The sequence below is a fragment of the Passer domesticus genome, chromosome 7 (genome assembly GCF_036417665.1).
Source record: "Passer domesticus isolate bPasDom1 chromosome 7, bPasDom1.hap1, whole genome shotgun sequence".
NCBI classification, from domain to species: Eukaryota; Metazoa; Chordata; class Aves; order Passeriformes; family Passeridae; genus Passer; species Passer domesticus.
In genome coordinates, this window is record NC_087480.1 from 44,854,264 (window position 1) to 44,877,028 (window position 22,765).

Consider the following 22,765-nt stretch of genomic DNA (forward strand, 5'->3'; position numbering starts at 1 on the left):
TTTCCAGGGAAGACAACTAGTGCATTGCATATAGAATCACAGAGAAGACAAATAGTTAGCTCTTAGTGTGTTATTATCTTCCACATATTTTTATACTATTGCGCCTCATAACACTGCACCACAAGCTGGAAAACAGTAAAAGCCTCTTTATTTATAAGATTATTACAGGTATCCTCGGGTGTATCTCATGTGTATACATCCTGTCAAAATATTTCAGGATTTTGACAAAAGTGTCTGAACTTGTTTCAAATGACATGACATGGCTTTTAACTGCCTTTTTTTTTTTTTCTACAGTCTAAGTATTTTTAAGAGTAGATAATAAGAGTGTTACCCATGCACAAAAAAAAAAAAAACACAGAGAATACCTTGCTATACAAAAAGCATCAGTGGAGTTTTGCAGTTAAATAACCTGTATGGGAAGTAATTATGATGGTCTCTATAATTGCCATAAAAAAAAAATACAGTCTTGAAGCCTGTGGAAGGTATAACAGACCTAATTAATGCCCACACTGTTTCTCCAGAGAAACAGATTTTTTTTGTAATGTAAATGCACTGCATAGAGAGTGTTATTGTGCTTATTTTATAGGGTTTTTTTTTTTCTCTTGTTCAGTGGTAGTATGAAGTATTTCCCAATGTGATGTGTACCTGTCTTCAGGACTGCAAGCTGTATTGTCATTTCTGAAATGGGGAAAACAATTGTTTATTTCCTGGGCTTTTTAAGTGTTGATGTCAATTATGATCTGAAGTGTGTTTCCACATTGAAGGAGTGTGGATGTGTTTGTGCATGTCTGTGTGCACCAATTCATGTTCTAAAATAGGTGGCTATTCCATTGTTGTGTTCACTATGTGTGCATGGAGTCAAGGTATTATCAGGAGCATTCCTTTCAGCTTTTACAATAAAAGCTGAATCAGAGGCTGAAAACACTGACACATCTGGAATTTCAGAGCATTTCCAGGGACTGATAATTAATGGCACTCAATCAACCCTGCACCTTGTCACTGATGGCTGATTAGAGTTTAGCTAATGAGAAGGTATTCAGACAACAGTTGGGGATTTTTTTATTCAGTTGTTAGTGTGGTTGGGGATCTCTGTGGGTTTAAGCCTGAGCTGATATCCCCAACATGCTCCAGAAGAACCCATGTAAATTGTCAGACTGTTTTCTGCTGTCAGTAGTTTTGTGTGTACATGTTGAGCTCTGCAGGTCAAGGATCACTGCTTTATATGTTTATAAAGCTATATAGCCATTTATGTTTCTAAAGTATCTAAAATAAAGTGGCCTGGCCTCCCAGTTGCACTGAGTGGCAGGAGGGGATTGTTCTGTTCTGTGCCTGGCAATGCTCATCCCGTACCAACAGTTCAGTTTAATGAGTGCTGTTTGCTGAGACACTTCCATTGGATCCAGATTCATCTCAGGGCTGTCCAGTGGAATGGCAAGAAACAATGGACACAAACTGAAACACAGGAAATTCCATTTAAATATGAGAAAAATGCTGTAAGGGAGATTGAACACTGAAACAGGTTCCCCAGAGAGGTGTAGTTGGAGATATTCAAATCCTGATTGGATACAGTGTTGGGTAGCCTCCTCTAGTTGACCCTTCTCTGAGCTGGAGGTTGAATAACACGGTCTCAAGAGATGCTTTCCAGTCTCAGCAAGTCTGTGGTTCTCTGATTTTCTAGGTTGGGACCTAACTGGTTATGCCTGTGCTTCCTTAGCAGAGCAGGCTGGAGGGTACCACTGAGTGCCTGCAGGCAAAGCTCTGAGCACAGGTGGTGGTTTGCCAGTGTGCTGGCATGTTCAGCAGCAGCTCCCCAGCAGGCACATCTGGGGCTGGGCTTCTAGGTTTTTCTCTGAACAGCCCTCAGGTCTTGTCCAAGGGCTGCTGCTGAGAAATCTGGGCATAACCGGTGTAATTGAGCCCTTTCTTTCCTGAACTGCAGTGCTTACATCATGACATAGGATTAATCAGACAATAATTCTGAATCCTTGTAGTTCTTTCCCAGTGGGGTTGCAGGAAGGGTCACCTGATCATCAGTAAATCCAAAGAATTTGCTAATTCCATATGCTTCTCTGCCAGGACAGTGCTGATATCTGACTTGCATTTCATAGGTGTGCAGTGCAATCCAAAATCAAGATTTCACTGTTATTGATGACTACTGCACTGGACTGCGAGCTCTTCTTTACCTGAAAAGCATTGAGGAGCTTGAAGACTGGAATGGACAGAGTCCTGCAACCATGCGCCATCAGAAAGGAAAACCAGTACCTAGAATTGCTGATCTGATGGGAAAGGTATGTTGTTTTATTGCCATTCCTATATAGTAACACTCTGTCTTTGTTTTGAATGTAATTCCATAATCATTGTATGCAATTTCTGCTACTTACCTTGATTAATCACTGCTGCTGTCACAATTAGTCACCAAGTCATTTTCCTTCTGAATATTAACAAATATGTAGGCAGCTTAAGAAGACTAACTTGAAATTACTTGATACAGGCTAATATTTTTACTATAAATATGATCTCTTCACGTGATTCATAACATCATGTCTTTAAAAAATATAGGATGTAAAATTAAAAATGCATTAGAACAAGTTCTGGAACTGCTTGTTTTGATGAAATTCAACTCACTTCAGATTGATCCCAATGTTATGCCAGAAGCTCCTGGGTGTTTTAGCCAGGGTACAACATTCAGGAGACATGCAAAAACCCTCTTGCACTGGCTCTGACCAGCTGGGACAGGCCAGCTGTTAGCTGGAACGTGAGATCAGGTCCTTCAGTCACCATACCTGAGCATCTCGTGGTCTTTCATGTGTGCTGATGCCCAAACCCTCTGCAAGGCAGGGAAGTTCTAAGTGAGGATTGGTGAGACCAGACAATTGAATAAATTCTGCAAGATCATTTAAACCTAGAAAGCCTGTGATGAAATGGGAATGTAAATGATGGTCAGCATGAAATCCTAACCTCTGGACTGTCTTTGCTCTCTGCTCTAGTGGTTCCCTGCTACAAAAGCATTTTTGGAGATTTTTGACAGATGCAGTGAGTTGCAGCTGCCCCAGCCCTGCCCACCCTTCCACCAGGGCACCTGCTGATCCATACTGAGAAGCAGGGAGGTGTAACTGGCTTCCTGCTGATGCCCGGCTGCCTCCTGCTCTAAGCAAAATACCTGCACAGCAGGGAGGCCAAGCTTTTGTTTCTGGTTACTAGAGGGGATCACTTTGAAGACTGATTTCAGTTATACATCATGCCTATTGATTATCCTTCCAAAAATCTGATGTACGACTGTTGAAAATGTTGTAAAAAGTAAAGAATTACAAAAGAATAGGATTTGGAGTGTCAAACGCCTCCAAATCTCTGCTTATCATTGCTGATGACTGGAATTGGATTTAGCAGGAGATTAGAGTCTCCTATATTGTTGTTGTTCTCTGTGGAGCTCTGAAAATTATAACATTACCTTCAAGGAGGAAAGACAATCCTATTCCTAAAGCTCTGGATAATACACTGCTTAAAAATAAACCAAGATATAAGCAGTTTCATTTTCATCTACTTATGTTAAGCAGTTAAACCAGGCTCAAAGGGTTATAGCTAAACTTCTTTTCTTTAACACCTGTGGAAACCTACACAGCATTTCCAACTCATGTTACAGATTTGTTGTAATTCTTCTTTCAAGCTGCACTATGTTCTGTCTTTGTATTACCTTTTTATTTTACTAAACAGACAACCATTGTCAAAGACATTTCTCCTGTCCTTTTGAATGAGGAAAAAAAAATGTAATTTTTAGGTTTTTTTTTGCTTGTCACCACATCGATAATTAACTTTAAAAAGGTTGCATGAAAATATACTTTAAGAAAGCATTTAATAATTCAAAGGAGTCTTAACTTGAAACAGGTCAGATGAAAAAGAACAGAAATAAAGCTCTATGTAATCTTGTGTGGCTGGCTCTGTTAGATATTTAAAAGACATACAGACTATAATTTATTGTGTATTCGTATTAGCATTGAATTATACCATTGTAACATTCCTACTAAATAATAGCATTTAAAGTTAAGCAGGCTGCATTGTTGATAAGCCATTGATACATTTTAGGCATAAGCTCAGGATGGCTGTTTGTCCAGGAATGAACATTCAAGGGAAAAGGAAGAAAAATAATACAACTCTGGTAACTGGAAATACCATGATAAATGATCCTACTAGGGGCAATCAAATACAAAGACTTGATATCATTAATATTTATAATATCCTAATTAGCAAGACTGTGCCTAAGCAGTGTTATTAGTGTAACTAATTATGTTATCATAAACTAAGTTTGCAGCATTGTAGGAATCAGTATTCTTACTTTCATAAATTATTATCAATATTGGATTTCGTGTACTTGTGCCTAGTAAATTTAGTTAAGTACTGTAGTTTCATCTCAATTCAAACACAAATATCTAACTTGCTTGGCAGCAAGTCATTAACACGTTTGTGAGTCTCTTTCTAAAATGAATTCACTGAAAAGCATGTTCTTACTCTCTGTTTGGAACAGAGAAAAGAACCTATTGATATTTTCTTATTGTTGAAATAATGTGTGGGAATGTATATGTTACATATGAATTAAAATGTGGCAGTCAAAATCCTGCCTTATAGAAACATAAGGAGCTGCCTCAAGTTGTGTTGGTATATACCATGAGATGAAATGCAGTTTCTTCAGTAAGACCTCTTAAGAAGCTAAGCAGCAAATACAGATGAACATTTGCATTCAAAAACAAGAACAATAACAAAAAAAAAAGTGAATTTCCTGATTTTGAATGTTGTGGGCTTGGTGCAGTAGATTTTAAAATATACAAGGAATCATCCTCCTTTTCGTTACAAGATTACTATTATTTTCAAATAGAATCACAGGGATAGGAAGTTCAGACATTTGAAATTTTAGTAATAAGGAACTAAGGGAGAATTTTTTTCACCAGCATCAAGAACCATTTGCTTTCTGATTGTATACAAATTCATTGAGCCTCTACCAGTTTTAAATAAATTACAGATTTAGGAGCCATTCTGTTCCCAGGTAAGTATGTTCATAATGGTATCTGTTTTGATTCACAGTGCAATATTGAATGTTAATGTCTGTATTTTTATGTAATGATGGAGTATTCTTTTTATAATTCATTGTCTATCCTGGTTTCAGCATCAAACAGATGCTGACTGCAGTGTTAACCACAGGAGAGTGACACAGTGGAGTTTTGTCATGAAATATTGTAGTATTTGATGACCAGAGTAAACTAAAAGATAAATACCTTCTTCTAAATGGTACTCCTAACCTCAAACTGAAGCTGTCTTGCCATGCAGTCACCAGATAAATGACGAACTGAACAGTTATCACTGTCAGGTGTTACATTTATCACAATAATTTCCTTCCTAAACAGAGAGAATACTGAAAGTACTGTGCTAAATAGTGTAATATAACAAGCAGTTAAATAGCAAACATAAAATGCTTTGGCTGAAAAAGAGATTCATGTTGATTAGTATCTGTTCATCCTTCTGCATTAATGAAACTAATACTTCTGATAATTTATAGCCCTTGAAATATCAGAAGCACCACAGCAATGGAAAATATTTTGAAAACTTGAGTGCTCTTTTTCTGTTTTTCACTGTTGCAGAATCTATTTATTTTTGTAGGTAGACCCTACATTTATCATCTTTGAGCCGGCAGTATTTATTTTTTGATCATCTTTTCAGTAACTTTTCCTCTTTTGCTAACACAGCAGTTGCTGCTGGAGCCATTGTGGTACTAGACTGCCTGTAATAGGAGTGAGATTCCCACTTAGGAGTGCCAGTCTCATTGGTTTCCAGTCACTGGGTGATACAGGTTTCCATAGCTCCACCAAGTTTACCTGTGGTTGTAACCCTATCTCTAACAGCTCTGAAGAGAGTTCTAGCACAGATGCTGTGTCAGACTCACAAAGGTGGCCAAAGGCACCCAAAGAGTTCTGGGCTTCCTTTCTCATTGCTTTCCAGATGGTTTATTGAGTTGTGTTTGTTTGCTTTTTTTTTTTTTTTTTTTTTAATGTGGGGGGACCTGACACTTGAAACCTTGACACGGATGACTGTCATTAATTACAACTCTGAGTCACCTTTGCATGGATTAAAAGTTGTCAGCCTGTCTCAGGTTTAATCTCAGTGTGCAAATCTTGATGCTGAGATGAGAGAATGGCAAAGTGAGGATGACACCACAGTGCTTCTCACTGACTCCTTCAAGGAAGAACTTGTGTAAAAGCACACTTACCTCAGAATGAATTTAGGACTGAGATCAAGTGCCTGATGCAGTCACGAAGGCAGTTAAAATGTAGTGCACAGTCTTACAACCCAAAGTTATTAGGGTGACTGCACAAACCAGAGGAAGGGCACAGTTGGTCTCCTTACAATACAAAATTAATAGAATTATATTTTAAAATAATGTTCACGAGTTTCTCAGGAGCATACATGACCAGGAGCAATAAAGATAACTCTGTTCTCACCAGGTATCTGAACAAATTCCCCAGAGGTGCAATTTGATCCCATGTGTCTCACTGTCTCACCTTGTCTGTTTGTTACAGGACTCTCTTATTAGTTGCTCACTGATCTTAATCCAGGGAGCTGAGGTGATTATGTCCCAGAAATGCACTGTGTCAGCTGGTGATCACAGAAGTGGTACAGTGTGTCTCTGTAAAAACTTCCATTAATGTCAGCTATAAAAATCATGCTTAACCCAGTGGCTGCTATACATGCCAGGTAGCTAAACAAAAATCTTGCCATGTATTCAGTTGGTAGGTGTGGTTTTATAGGAAAAGAATATATATGGGTGTTTCATGCTTTGCTTTCAGCACCAGGAGTTCTGAACAAGTGGTATTTGTTTAATCATGTCTAAATGATGAAAAATGAAAAGTAACAAAAAGTAATAATTTAAGCATCTTGGTTCCAGAAATATACAAAACCCCTAAGGAACTCAGTGGGTAGTTCTCAACTGTTAAGGTTGTGCTGTACTAAAAATGTTAAAATTGTATCTGGTAAAAAGACATTTATAGACAGTGGCTTTATTCATCAGGCAGATGAGAGAATGATGTTGTACATGCACAGTGTATGACTTCAATGACATTTCATCACCTTAAATTTAGCAACCTTCTGATTTTCTTCTCTGAATAGACTTCCCATTGGAACAGACTTCCCATTTGGACTAAAATACTCATTTCCTACAAGTTATCTGTGAGTACTAAAATCTAAGTCTTCCAAACGGTGTAAACCTGCTAAATTCTGTCTGTACTGCAGTCAAATCTAAATGGTCTTTTGTATGGCAGAGAAAAAAACCTCACTATACTGACCAGACTTCATACAAAATATTAAATTAACTCTTCTATTAAATAAATTAATTAAATGGGAACTCAGCCATGCAAGAACCACTGCTGCATCATAGAGTTTTGTCTGCCTTCAGATTCTTCAAGACCTCTAACCATCACTGAGCAGAGGTTTCCACCCTTCATTTTTGGAAGTACTCCTTGTTATTTAGGAAAACAAATTTGCCCAGTATGGTAAAGAACTGTTACCTTGTTTCTGGGACTGCATAAAAAAAAGGCAGAAAAAATGGTGTTTGTGGCTGGAAATACAGACTGTTTAACATATATTTATATAGAAATTGCAATAAGATAATTAACATTGGGTGAAAAAACCCATTTTCCCATATTGCTATCACCAGTTCTGAAGAAGAGTCAGAGGTGAAAAAAATTAGCTTTAAGCTGTGGTGGAGTGACCCTGGATGGATGCCTGGTACCTACCAAAGTATTCTCTCACTCTCCTCTGCAGCTGGACAGGGAAGAGAATATATAACCAAAGGCTCAGGGGTTGAGATAGGGACTTGGAGAGATCACTCACTAATTATCATCATGGGCAAAACAGACTCAGTTTGGGGATATTAATTGAATTTATTACCAACTAAAATCAATGCAGGATAATGAGAAGTTAAACAAATCTTTAAAATATCTTTCCTCCCACTCCCCAGCTCCTTTCCAGGCTCTCCTTCCTCCCCTAGAGGCACAGGGAGACAGGGAATGGGGGTTGTGGTCAGTTCTTCACACATTGTTTCTCCCACTTCTCAGAGACAGGAGTGCTTCCAATGACCACTGCATCAGTGCACAGTCCCTCCTATGGAAGACCAGTTCTCCTCAGACTTCTCCAACATGAGTTGTCCCCAGGAGCTACAGTTCTCATGAACAGCAGTTCCATGGGGTGCAGTCCTTCAAGAATAGGCTGCTCCAGTGTGAGCTTCTCTCTCCGCAGGCGTGCAGGCCAGGAGCCTGTTCCAGCATGGGCTTCCTGCAGGTTCACAGCCCTCTCTCGGGCATCCCCCCACTCCAGTGTGAGGCTCCTCCATGGGCTGCTGGTGGATCTCTGCCTCCCCATGGACCTCCAAGGGCTGCAAGGGCACAGCTGCCTCACCGTGGGCTGTACCAGGGACTGCAGGGGAATCTCAGCTTTGGCACTTGGAGCACCTCCTCCCCCTCTTCACTCACCTTGGGGTCAGCAGTTTTCCTCTCACATGTTTTCCCTCCTCTTTTCTCCAAGTGCAGTTAACTCTGTGCAATAATTTTTCTGTCTTAAATATGTTATCACAGAGGCATTACTGTAATTCCTGAATGGCTCACTCACAGCCAGCCAAGGCTCCATCACTGGCTGGCCTTGGCTCTGTTGGACGTGGAGAACCTTCTAACAGCTCTCACAGAAGCCTCTCCTGTAGCTCCCCCGGCTACCAGACCTGGCCGCACGAACCCAAGAGAGCTGTTTGATCCTCTTTCCCATTAGCTAAAATTTGGACCTGAAATATGGCTTTCAGACACACAAAGCCTTTTAAGTATAAGCCAGTATTGATCAAGAAACCTCTTACTTTAGGATATTATGGGAACTTGCATCAGCACACTCAGGGACTCTTGCTGCAAATGCTTGTTGGGTTGCCCAGAAATAAGGCTCTGCCAAAATATGTCTGCACCATTATCTGCAGGTAGATGAGGAAATAAGTCCTTTCCTTCTGCTCCCTGCTTAGTCTTTTAGCTCCTCATCTGATGATGAAAGGCCTCCACAGGCATTGCTTCAGGTGAGAGTCTGGTGGCTCTCTGTGGGGTCTCCCCAGCAGTGTTTTGGGAAGCGCCAGCAGAGCAGACTCTGCACCCTACTGCACAAGTCATATTTACCAGCTTTGCTGCCATTGGTGAACCTCCCAGCCTTTCAAGCTGAGCTCAATTATGAGTCTGACAAATTTGTAGAAAAAAAAGGACCACTTTAAAATCTTTTTTTTCCTAATTGTTCTGTTGTGGAAGTTTATGTTGTGGTTACCTACAGTGCTGTTTCTCGCAGAGAGAGCAGGTTACGTAAAATGTATCTTCCTTAGCACTGAAGCCATTTGCAGTAGAAATGTATAAAACAAAAGGAGCTAGGATTATTAAAGTGTATTTAAAATACTTTAATCTTTGGGGGGTTTATATGTACTGTATGCTAAATTTGCTTTCAGCATGGAGCTTAGAGTTTCAGATGCACAGGCAGTAAATGTGGCTATTGAGAAAACCATGTATTTCACGTTAACTCCTTGGCTGTGGCAGTTTTAGTACATTCACTGCTGGCAGTGGACATCAAGCCAGGAAAATCCAACTCCTGATGCAAAAGGATTAAAAAAAAATCCAGGCACTGCCAAAAATACATAATTCTTTTTTTGTACTCTGCAGTTTGTTTTACTTAGGGAAACGGCCTGGTCATACCCTGCAGCATGCATTCATTACAGTGATCTTTGACTGGCAGATGCAGAGTAATAAGATGCATATTTTAGTGCTTATTATAATACCCTGTCCAAAAACAACTTGACAAATTTGTGATTTCGACAGTATCTCATTTTGCTGGCTGCAGTGCTCTGTGATTGCCTGGTCCACGTGGCTTCCAGATTATGCATACCACCAATACTGCTCATTAAAATGGCCACAGTTCACCAGTTTCGGTAGCTTGGAACGAACTTGGAATGAATTATTATACAACAAAGAGGCTGCTGTCATGCAGAACAAAAGACAAGCAAAAGAGAGCTTCAGCTTAATGAGGCTAAGTGAGTGTCTCCCCTGCATCACCAGCTACTTGATGGCCTTTGAGCATGGATTTTTTTTCTCCACAGGCCAAAACCTTTGGTCTATTATTTTGTGTTTATGCACCTTGAGGCTAATATACATTTTAATATGCTGCACATGGAGAAAAAAATCAGCCATTAGATTAGAACATGTGCACTCCCTGTTAAGTTAATGACAGCCGAACATAGAGATAAATTTAGGTTTTCATATTTAATTATAGCACAGTGCAGTACGTTTAGCAAGGATAAATTGCACTATTATTATGCTTCATTTTTTTTGACATCTTTTCATATTAACCATGCACACTTACCCCCACTTCCTCCCCAGTGTCACACATAATGTCTCTGTGCATCATCCTTCTCTAACACCATTAATTTTTTATTCTTTACAGTTGTATATGTATTGTTGTATTTGTTACTTAGGGTTAGCTTGCTGACTGGATAAACCATTCAAAACAGCCCTTGTGTTAGGTGATCTACATGGGCTCTAGAGACGTAAAAGACATAGAAAGAACTGGCTTGTGTGGCCAGAAATGGTTCCTCATTCTGCTCCTGGAGCAGGGTTCCAGCCCTTCTTCCCTGGATGCTTTCAGTGAGGTGTACACTGTCTGGCTGCAGAGGAGTAGCCCCTTTCTCAAGGAACTGAATAGGAAAAACCAGAGAAATAGTGTGTGGAAGGTTAAATGAGTTCTAAAGCGGATGGTAGTTGGATGATATTAATATGGATGATTTCAATGTTAATATAAAATGTCTCTGTAACTGCACAAGAACTAAACCAGGCCTAATGTTTTAGGTAGTACGTGGCATTTGTTGGGGTTTTGTACATGTGTTATCTCTGTTTATCAAAGCTGTTGCTCCAAGAATGGCATCAGGAATTAGGCCAGACATCAGCCTTATAGAAGACAATATGAAATTAAACACGGAGGCAAGTTGGCATGCAATTCAGTCTTTGAATGTTCTTATCAAGTTTAATGTGGCTATTTGATAGTTTCTGTGCTGCCGTGGATTTGATAGTGATGCTGGACTGTTTTTTATTGCCTGAGAATGCTTTAAGATTTGCTTTCAGCTCTGGTCTGAGCTGTTCTTGTAGCTGTAGTTTGTGAAATATATGTTTGCATGCTTCACAAAATTAAGGAAATACTGCTATTTTCCAAAGTGGATTAGAGCAGGTAATAACTCACAGGAAGAAGATTTTCCTCCTCCCGCTGTGTGTATAAGCAAGTAGAAGATATTATGCTACAGGCTTATTCCTAGATTATTCCTTATTGGATAGTTGTTTCGTGACAAAAGACACTGTGGCTTGATGACCAGAGGGTCATGACAGGAATAATAATCACCATATGAAAGGGTGTCTGGATCTGGGTGATAAAGCATTCCTCATCACAATCAGTCAGCACTTGCTGGTGCAAGAATTTTCCTCAATGGCAGAGATCAGCTTTTTCATATTAATTGAGAGCCAATCGGTCTCTTTTCCTCTCCCTCTCCTCCCTCTTTCTCCAACCTTCATTTCCGTACCAGTTTTTCCTGCTAAAGAGTATTTTCTTTGTCAGGTGAAGACAGATTTTGGGGATGTTTAGGATGCTGCAGTATTTGTGGGATTGGTATTAGTTGCAGAGCCTTACTCTTTGTGTCCTCACTGAGTAAAGCCCAGGTCAGTAATGATTGATAGCTAATTGTCTGCAGTTCAAGCACTAGAAAATGGGTTGGCAATTAATTTATGTGTGCAAAACTCTTCTCCCTGATTTTGTAAGTGCAGATTTTGATGCAAATTGCATTCATGAAAGCAAGGTTGTGGCTTTCAAAATGTAAGCTATAATTACTAGTCTGAGAACCTGATGATACAAAATTCTTCCTCTAGAATCTACTCCTAGTGAGAGAAGACATTTATTAACAACATTGTGTATTTCTAAGCAGTACTTCTAACCATCTTTTAGTTCATTAAGCCCTGGTAAAATGCTTGGTATTACATGAGGTGTAGTCTCATGGAGTTGCAAGCTGTATCCTACAGACATCCAGATGGCTTAGAAATAGATATCTGTGCAATCAGAAATGCCCCTTCTGTATCTATAGATAGCTATTATTAGTAAAACCTGCTTTTATTTATGTGTCCCCATGTTGTTTATGGTACTAGTCAGACACACATACTGATGTGCAAGAAAGAATCATTATCCCTTTAAGGTTCTCACCTAAGAAAGCTGTTTATTTGGATAGCAAGGTACTCTGTGGGCCACAATGTCCATGCAAGAAAAGTGCAAAATTAAGTAGGTGGTATTGGTCATAGACAGCAGACTTTGAATTAATTTTCAGCCTGTTTTCCAAGAACTCTTTTATTTTTATGCTAGTTTTGAGAGGAAGTTTGCAAGAACATCTCTTAATTTTCTTAGGAACAGATTTGGCCCATAAGAATAGCCTCAATTATAGTGACATGCACATACATATGAGAAGTACAGGAGTTATTTATGGGGAGAGGCTAAAGAAACTAAAAGTCCTAAAATGTCCTGCCCACATGATGTGTGTTAACATAAGTGATGTACAAATATTTGACATTTTCAATCAGTGAAGAAAGGGGGATTTTCTGACGTAGAGTGAAAACTCAACTGAGGCTGATGGGTTGAATTCGGAGGGGTGGGAAAAAGCGTTCAGGAAAAGTAGGAGAAAAATTATCCTGATTGGAAGAAAAGTGTTTTTGTAGGAATGATGGTGGTTTCCTGCTGTGCTGCTGACATTAAAGGTGGGGAGAACTTGTAAAGCTTGAATGCACAGAGTCTAATGGAAGTACTGCTGGGAGAAATTTTGGTTTTCCAGGACTATGTGCTGGACTTGCAGACTTCTCCTCTCTGCACAAGCTAGACCCTGGCCCTTTCCAACATCATAACTGTACAATAGAGGGTACCCATGGAAGCAACTGGATCCTTATGAAGTGTTCAGACAGTGACTTACTGTAAGTCACTGGAGCTGTAAGTATCCAATAGTATGCAATTGAAATGTCTTTTTGCTTAAAGAATAAGATCAGACTTAAAGAACATTATTATGATCTTTCCCATTTACTTTTTTTTATTACTGTAGAAAGCCCTTTGAAGGTTTTTCTGTCTTGTGTGGTTTTGGTTCAACCACATGGGTGTCTTAGCAGTTAAAGCTATGCTTCCTGAGTTTTTTATGGACAAATGGACTAAAAATGTCTTTCTGTTCCATTGTCCATGAGTCACACACTGGCACAGGACAACTGTCCCCAGTACCTGAACAGAGCTGGTGGCACACCATTTCTACATGGAGATGTTGAGAAAAGAGATTTCTGCACTCTGCTGACCTATTCATGCTGAACAAAACTCATTAAGGCCCAAGAACTGTGTTTGGGTTGTTCCAGGGAAAAATTACAGCCAGCCTGTAATCTGTTGCTCCACACTGGGGCTCTGTAATAGTTTGAAGTGGCCTGGCAAGAATTTTATTGATTTCTTGGGATCTCATTCAGGCTGATTGAACTTGTGTGCTCTGATGGTGGATGTTTAAGAACACCTATCCTAGCTGTTATTAAGAAGGTGGGTCTAATTCTCACGCAGGTAAGACCTTGTTTGCCCTTCATTCAACTCAGCAGACAAGTTTTAATGAAATAGCTCCTTTTATATTTTATGCCATGGCTGTGTTTTTGATTTCCACACTTGTGACTATCCAGTGTAAGTCATATTACCCATATATTGGTCAGGATATGTCACATTATATATCTGTTTTTTTGTTAATCATTTTATGTCTTTCCAGTTTGACTGCTTGGAATAATTAATACATTCCTTTCTATTTCTATGTTGTATTTTTCCCAAGTTGATGATTTATTCACATAAAAGCCATAAAATACTTGTTTTATACATTTTGTCTGGATTCATGAGAAATGCAAACACATATCACTGAAATACAGGTTTTGGGGTTTTTTTAGATAAGTCAGGACAAGGTCTTGCAGTTGAGTTTAAAGTAGTTTAAGTCTAGAACCTGTAAACTATAATTGTATTTATTTATGTTAACCATCATTATAGCATAGAGCATTTTATCCTAGGTGCTAATCATTACTTAATATTTTCTGAATATTTACTACTACTACTACTGCAACTAATAATAATATTAAATATATGCCAGAAGGCATGTTTTCCAACTGCAAACCAAAAGTCTAATCTAGTCTCTCCAGCAGTTTTTCCTTGCCTTTACTGAGCCTTCTTTCAAATGCTGAGCACTTCTGACATTTTGAAATGTCATTTCAAAATTTTCCATTTGTAAATTGACAACCAGAAGACTTATTGTAAACACAGAAAGCTCTATAAGCACAAACATATCTATATTTTCCCTTTTACTAAAAATGTATCACCAAACTGTAAACAGCTCGTGTACCATTTTCATTAGGAAAAATGATGTTTTGAAGCTTCTAAAGTTACCAATTAAAACAGGAGCAACCCAAAATCCTTTGGTGATGGTAGCATGAGTGTGCCTTTTTGTAATCACCATTTCCTAAGGAGCACCCAAAGGAGCACAGCCTCAGGGCCATTTTGATTGGTGCAGAACAGGGCTAATAAATGCCTCACACTTCAGAGCTCCCCTCTCTTTCTTCACAACAAAGTCATCATCTTTCATTTGATAGACTGCTGCCATTTTCTTATCAGTTCTCTCATAGCTTGGTTTTGACCTTCAGTCCCTGGTCTGTGGGTGGGCTTTTGTGCCTGCTGCTGGATTTTGGACTTATTTACCAGGATACAGCAGATGGAGGAAAAATGGTATTTACATTTTTCCACAGGACCTAATTTATTTCTCTGTTGTTTATTGCTGAGTTATTTTTGTCTACGTAGTGTGAATAGTTTGCAAAGGTATTTATAACAACATTTCACTGATCAATGTGCAGTCTGACAACCTTGAAAGTCTGCCTCTCTGTCTCCATTTAAAAAAACAGTTCCTCTCCATCCAGACTGTGTCTTTAGTTGCCCACTTCCTAAATGGCAATTTGGAAGGGGGTGTCTCTATTTTTGACCGCTATTCTGAGTCCTGGCTCATAATTCAGCCCACACTGGGAATATAATTTTTAGTGCAGAATTGAGCATTTATTGGGCTGTATTTAGGTGAAATCTTAACTCAGTCTGTTCTAAGACTCTGGCTCTCCAAATGCCATCCCAGCTCATCCACAGAGAAAGGTCTCAGTGTAAAGTGTGTGACTGGGTGGGCTGCCCTGGGATTCTCCAGCACAAGGGGTGCAGTCCCTGAGCATAAGCATTAGCCGGGAGATGTACAGTGAAAGGGGTCATGCCACAACATAACCTGCTTTCAGTTGTGAGCATTGAGAGGTTGTACAGTGTTATCAGTCCAGTACAAGATAATTCCATAAAGCAATTGCAATGAAAACTTGGAGACTCAAGAATTACATGGGTAGTGGTGGGTACATCAAAATCTGAGCTCATGACCATGGTGTCCCTGCCTCAGTCCTGTAAGGGTATTTTAATTTTATTCCTGTCTTGCTTCTTTTGAGACCACAACTGAAATGCTGTTGGAAAAGGGCTGTACAGTTTTAAAGATATATTTGAGGGTACTATAAAAGTATAATAAAGTAAAAAAAAAAACTGCAAAGAAATTGAAGTTATTGAAAAACTGGATTAAAATTTTAGGCTAAGGATTGTTTTATTGCATATGGGTTTCCATTTGTCTTTTACAGTCATGAAGGAATAGAAATTTTTCTGAAGTTGAGAAAATTAGGAATTTTGATTATAATGTAACAATTGATTTAAATGTATTTGTAAACATTTGCTTGAACAAATAATTTCAGTATATTGCTGAAGACTGTTCTTTGCTCAGTTAGTAAAAAAACCCTCAGTTTGGACATTTATCTATTGAAAATGTTTTACTTGATTTTAGGGAGATATTTCCAGATCAGAGATGAAATTGTTTTCTCATACAAATTGAAATGTTAAGTAATTAAGTAGCATTCAAATGAAGGTAATAGTAAAATAATGCAGTGAGCAAATTGCAGACACTTTATTTAATCAGAAATCAGTAATACTGCTGTCTTTGTATAATAAACCAAATGTTCATCTTGAAGGCAAGGAAGATGGCAGGAAAGTCTGCTGCCTTGATGAGTACCAAAGCTTACCTACATTCTCACAGACAGGAGTTTCTGAAATGTACAGTTCTCATTCTAATTTGTGGGGACTTTTCCCCTCCAAAATCATCTGGAGTTTGAGACATTTGAGCTTTTCCCATGGTCTCTCACTTTCTAAAAAATAGAAGTTGAAAATATTTCCAGGTTTTCTTTGCCACAACAGCTCCACAGTGGCTGTTCCTGGCCCCCCATGCCCCTCTTGCCACCCTGTGCCCATCTAGGGGATGCTGTGCAGCATAGACTCTGCCCCAAACCATGAACCCTGCAGTGGGGAGACCTGGTAACCCTCATGGCCATGTCCTGGCCGTGTGTGTGACCTGTGCCATGAAACAGGCAGGACAGCCATGAAAACTTTATGTTGTGGTGTTTATCTGGGCTCAAGTTCTTGAGGAAATTTTTAAAATATATGTGGCTTAGTGATCTACACAGGAACCAAGCTGCGAATTGTGAAGTGAGCTCAGCCAGAAAGTTCAACTTTGTTTGTGCCCCAGATGGCTTTATATGCATAAGAACAGGAAGACTTTTTAAAGGCTGTTGAAATTTTTTTCCTGTGATCTATTATAGCTGATGTATCTTAAATTATTCTTCAACCCTTATCACGGCAATCAGGAACTTCAAATAAAGGTTGAAACGTGCTGTGCTTTGTCTTGCTACAGGAGCATGTTCTTCTCTCCAACTTGAAAAAAAAAGGAAATCTTTTAAGACATACTAAAATACAGCATGAAACTAGTGTCTGTATCTAGCCTTCATGGGGGATGCTTGAAAGGAGTTGGATTATTTTCCAGGGGGAATTTATGGCAGAGTGTTTGTGTATAAATTAACAGCAATGAAAATGGTAAATTAAAATTGCCACATCAATTTCATTCTTAGTTCTGCTTTGCATTTCTATAGAAGGATTTATTATTGCTGTGATTTACCTTCTACTTAGAGGTAAAAGAATGGAGAGTATGAGGTAGCAGCAATTGTAATTATCTTTTGGAAATCTCCAGCTTGTTTAAAATGCTGCAGAATGTCTGCTCAGAGACTGAAGTTGGTGTGAGCACACCAGGCCATCCTCCCTACATTTTCTAGGCTGGATTTCCAGCATTTTCCAGCAGAGCAGTTCAGCTGTAAGATCCAGGACTCACTGAAGGAAAGATCTGTCTTCCATTTCAGGTGAAGCACTGAATGAGTTGTTGCCTCCATTTATTTTTTCTTTTTCTCCCTGGCTCCCTGCATGTGCTGGCAGTGAGTGGTGGTGGTGGTGTGGAAGTCCCAGGTCCGTTCAGGCACAGAACAACAAACAGTGCTTGGCTGTTTTCCTCAGCACTGTCAGTAAGAAGATCCTTTGTACCTTCTGTGCTGAAATCCTAGGGAAGACTACACTCCATGACTCCCTGCATCCACTCCTTGGCTTGCTGGATTTTCAGCAGCACACTTTTATAACAGTGCTGTGTGAGGTGGCTGGATTGGCTTAGGGGCATGCACACAGCTGGGGGACAAGATCTCACAGGAGCTCAGACTCAGGTAGTGCCCTTCCCTTTCACCCTGACAGTAAAAGGCACTTTTCCAGCTTTACCTTCTCTGTGCAAAACTGCATCTATGTTGCCACTTGCTTTTGTTTTTACAGGAAGGAAATCATTAAAATCTTAACCAAAACCAAGCAGCCTGTTCCATACCCAAAGAATGAGAATGAGAGAGCAGGTGAGACATGCAAAATAGGTGGAGTTCATTAGTTAAGAGAGACTGCTGGGATATTTTAAGGGTGAAGGTGGCATAAAACCTTTGCTAGGAAAGGCAACTATGAAACAAGTGTCCATTTTATCTGGTTTCTTTTGTCCTCTGGAACAGAAACAGACACTTAGAAGCAGGCTCAAGGAACCCAATTAAATACTGAAAGGAAATGAAAATGAGTTCACAGTTCTGTTCCCGAGACTCATTCCGTGAATATTCAGTTTGTATTATTTTCAGAAAAATGTAAGACATTATAATTCTCAAGATGTTTCTCATTCTTGAAGAGGGAAACTAGGTGCCTAGGCTGGTGTTTAAATACGATCCATACTCCCAGTAGTGTCATTGGGACCTGCCAAGTATTTGACATAGACCAGTTTCATTGTTACAAAAAATGAGTCAGTGGATCCCTCAAATCTACTCATTTCTGTTGGGAAAATGTTTAAAGATATTAAAGCAAAGCTTTCTTAAGGGATAAACAGTGGATAGTAAATTATAGTAAAGAAGTTGGAAGCAATCATCAACAGTAACTTTTTAAAGCTGTTATTTCACTTAGGAGTATTAAATCAAAATATTATGATTTTATGATCTGTCTGTACTGGTATCAGTACCAGTGTCCCTGATATCAGTAAATTGTCAAAAAGAAAGAAAACTCTATAGCATCCTGAGGTTGCTTTGCTTCCTAATTAAGACTACAACAGCATTTTAAAAGGTGTGAAAGGAACCCTGTGTGGTGTAAAGTAGCCATAGAATGGACAAATCATTTATTCCTGGTGAAGGAACTTGCTTTAAGAATAGGTTGAAGATACAGCTCATTCTTTGTCTCATGACAGAACATTGTTCATTTTCTTGGTTTTTTTAAAGCTGTAATTGTACTTCTCCTATTTTGGAGGAAAGAAAAAAGAAAGAAAAAAGAGGTGTTCTTAAATGTTAAAAAATGCAGGGATAAATAACATCATACCACGACATACCTTTTATGGTTAGCATTAAGCTTTGTCTCTCTGGTTCCAGGGAGTCCCTTATGACAGAGAATAGCATTTTTTGAAACTAGCTGGATGTTACACTGCTTTACTTCATTCTGCCTGGACACTGACATCAGAAGTGATTAGATTCCTATAGGCACCTAACTTCAGAAAGGAGAGAAACGTCTGTACTTCCAAATTAAATGTACCCGGGAATATTCCTAGGTGCTCAGGCCAGCTGGCACCAAGCAGCCTGTGCCGATGATCAGAAGCTGTTAGTCTCCAAAGCAGGTTGGCTGCAGGCAGGCTGCCTGCTGGGAATGGCTCCTGGAGCATGCCGACTTCCAAAGCCTCTCCAGGAATTGCCTGGGACACTGATAGTCAGCACAGGCCAAAAGCAGGCAAAAAATGCTGTAACGCTTTGTTAGGATAGATGAAAACATCCTTGTGCCCAGGAATATTCCCAGACACTGATGTACTACTGTGGATGTAGAGAGAATCTTGCAAAAAACTCTGAAAGGAAAAAAAAAAAGACAAGAAATGGCATTATGTGACTGGGCATGAAAGATGGACAGATGGACACAGAAATGAGCTCTATCAGATGTTAGTGAAAATTGCACTCAGAAAACAAACCTAACAGCCTGAGGCTTCAAAATCACAAGAGCAGTCAGAATTTTTAGAAAAATCTCCAGAAATATCTAAGATATAATAGGATGTAATGTAATGATATAAATGTGTGACTAATACACATATTTCTGTATGGTGTGACTAGTATATATGTGTTATCCATGTATGGATAACATACATGGATGGTTTGAACAAATGGTAAGTTCCTTTCTTTCCCAATGATATAAAGCAGCTAACCCATGAGTTGATTGCATCCCAGAGGCTGAATTCAGTTTGTAGGTGGGACAAAGTTGCAGTGGTTCAGATGGGAGCACCCAGAGGTTCTGTTTACATTCAGGAGTGGTGCAGACAAACAGGCCAGATAGGAACAGGGTTGCAGAGTGAAATGGTTGATGCTGCAGACTGGTGCCCACGCCATGTGCATCCCAGGTTTTCTTACTGACTTGTAGCTCTTGTCTGCTCTCATGGGCTAAATGCCCATTAGCAGCTGGAGCTCATTGCAGCTGCATCCCTGGAGCACATACTCAGGTTTCATTTCATCCAAAATAAAATGCAGTTTGTGCTCTCTGCAGCTGCTGCTGTAAGAAGTGAGGTGTGGTGTGTGGGGACAAAGAAGAGATTCACATCAAAGGTGTGCTCTGGTCTGAGCTAAGCCATGAGTGCAGAGCTCCTGCAGCAGCACAGCAGCAATGCAGGGCTCCTGGGAATGAGCTCAGGCCACCAGTGGAGTAGAGACAAGCCCTTAACTGCCCAGAAAGGGTTTGCCTAGACAAGGAAAAACTTCATGCAAACACAAAAACATTAGCACAAAGCAGAAAAGAGAAATTGACTGGTAATTGTCTCACATATGGGATTTTTTGCATTGGCAAGAAGATTGTTTTGCCAAAGCTTGCTTGCAGTAGCAAAAAGGAAAAATTTACCACATCAGGAAAACAAACTCACTCAGAAAATACAACTTTACTCATATCTGGCTTTGATGCAGTACACAAGAGCAAAAATAAACTTTCAGTGCCGTTTGCAGAAGCATGAACTTTAAACTAAGAGCAGCAGCACTAAAGCAGAGAAGAGTTTGAATGCCAGCTGGATAGTTAAAACATCAGTAAATACTAGACAACAGACACTTTGCTGGCATTTTCTGGGAGTCTAAAACTGCTGACAAAAATGTACAGCATAGAAACAATCAAAAATGTACATGATAGAAACAATCAAAATACCAGCAGGACAATGTTGATTACAAAAAATAGCTGAACAAATTTAAATACCAGGAAGTATAGATAACTCACAAATATTCTGCTTTTAACTAAATGAAGTGCATGAATGAAAGAAGCACGTGACAAAAATGAGGAAAACAATTCATAAAAGTTACAGACAAAAAGTCAGAAAACTTAGCTGAGCTAGGTAGCACTCTGTAAGAGCCCCTGTAGCAAAGTATTTACATGGTATTTTAAAGGTGTCTGGGAAGTCTTCTAGGCAAAGACAAACTGGAAATGGACCCAGCGATGCAGGCAGGAGGGCACTTGATTGATAGAATGTCCTCAGCACTCAGAGAAAAAGCATTAAGGCAAGTGAAAGTAAGGAGAGCATGTCTCATTGCCGGGGTTTTCCAGAGCCACAGGTCAGATGGGCAGCCAGCCAGCTGTGGAGAAGATGGGAAGCTGTACATATGCATAGTTTTTTAGCAATTTAACAAGGCATTACACAGACCTGCAGGTGGTAATGCACTTTCCATCTTAAAAAAGACTTTTCAGTTTCTGATGCAATATTAATATATTTGCAAATGTATTAGATGTAAGAATTACAGACTGTAACTACCTCAGTATCTTATGAGCAGCCCTTAGTGTGGATACCAGTGGAAAAAAATGCAATTTGATATCAAAACTGTGGTTGAAGAATGCCAGCAGTAAGAAGAACTAATGGAGCTGGCTGGGATCATTGCCATAGCTGTATAGGTGCAGAAACAGAACAGCAAAAGCTGTAGCTGATCATGATTACGTTCTCATCTATCTGCTTGAAATGACCAAGGCAATAAATCTAAAATGAAATAAAATGAGATGAAATTGCATTTGACTCCTGGAGCACTGGGATAATTGCTGACCTCCTAAAGGCTATTACCTAGCTCCTAAAAAGTAAAAACCATGCAGGATAGACCCACACCTGAAAATGTCAGTTTGAAGATTAGTGGGATTCATAAACCATCTCACAATACCTTTCCACACTTTTCAGATCTGTACAGTCTCCTGAGGTGATTACTAAACAAAAGCATGCTATGAATACAACTGCTGTAATTTGCTGGAGTCTTCTCCTGCCTAAAGGAGCTGTACAAAATACCCCACGGTGCAGCACTGCAGTGTGTGAGTGCTGAGGCCATGACATGGCACAAGGCAGGGCAGGGGTGTGAGGCACACACGGGGCACAGCCCCTCCAAGGAGGCTTGTACATCACCAGCAGTGTGGGAGCAGTCCAGCTCACATACACTGGAGTCGTGTGTGCAAGTGAAAATGTCAATGCTTATGTCCTAAGGGCAGGAAAGGGTGTGAGTACAAAGTGGCCATCAATTTTTAAAAAGGATTTTATAAAGCCAGAACTAGCACCCCCTCAGTAACCCCAGCCTGCAGTGACCCTGCCTTGCTCAGCATCTGGAAGGGATTGAGATGTACACCCCTGAGTTCTTACCCAGCCTGCTGTACACAAAATCAGGACAACTGAACAGTTGCTGCAGTCAGGATGCACCACCCTGGAAGTGCCACTACCAAACTGCGTTTGGAGCCTGGTCTCCTTCATTCATACAAGTGACCTGGGAACAAAAATCTTCACTTCTCATCACTGCTACCACTGCCATTGCCTTGCAGCAAATTGCAGTCTGCCCTGCAGTGGCATCATGGCTTGTTGGAGTGCTCTGCACCAGAAGGACTGGATATTTGGGGACAAACATGCTCATGTGTTCTCTGGAGGCAAGAAACGGCCCAGCCTTCCTGAGGAGAAGCTGCAAATCTCTCCTGTGTGGTGCCTGCCCCTGCCTTTGTAAGCTGCTCAGACTGAAGCTCTCCTAGGAGCTTTATCCATTGAAATACACAGCACCTCTAAAAAATATGGAGAAAAAGAGTCAGGCAGACAGATGATATGGATTATCTATAATAACATAAATTATGTCATCTGTGACCTTTAGAGCAGCACTGCTGTTGTAGACAGCATTAATGTAGAGAAGCTGCACTAAGTAGAAAATTTTGTTTCCCTCTCTGTCTTAGT

At 39.8% G+C, this 22,765-nt stretch overlaps 1 protein-coding gene across 4 annotated transcripts in view; it reads left to right on the top strand.

The window, feature by feature from the left end:
• DPYD (dihydropyrimidine dehydrogenase) overlaps nt 1-22,765 on the top strand; it is a 344,443-nt gene that overhangs the window by 296,480 nt on the left and 25,198 nt on the right. For all 4 annotated transcript variants that reach the window (XM_064428159.1, XM_064428158.1, XM_064428160.1 and 1 more), the window contains one exon: nt 2,109-2,288. In XM_064428159.1, the coding sequence (XP_064284229.1) occupies nt 2,109-2,288 (180 nt within the window). The remainder of the gene's footprint in view (nt 1-2,108; nt 2,289-22,765) is intronic.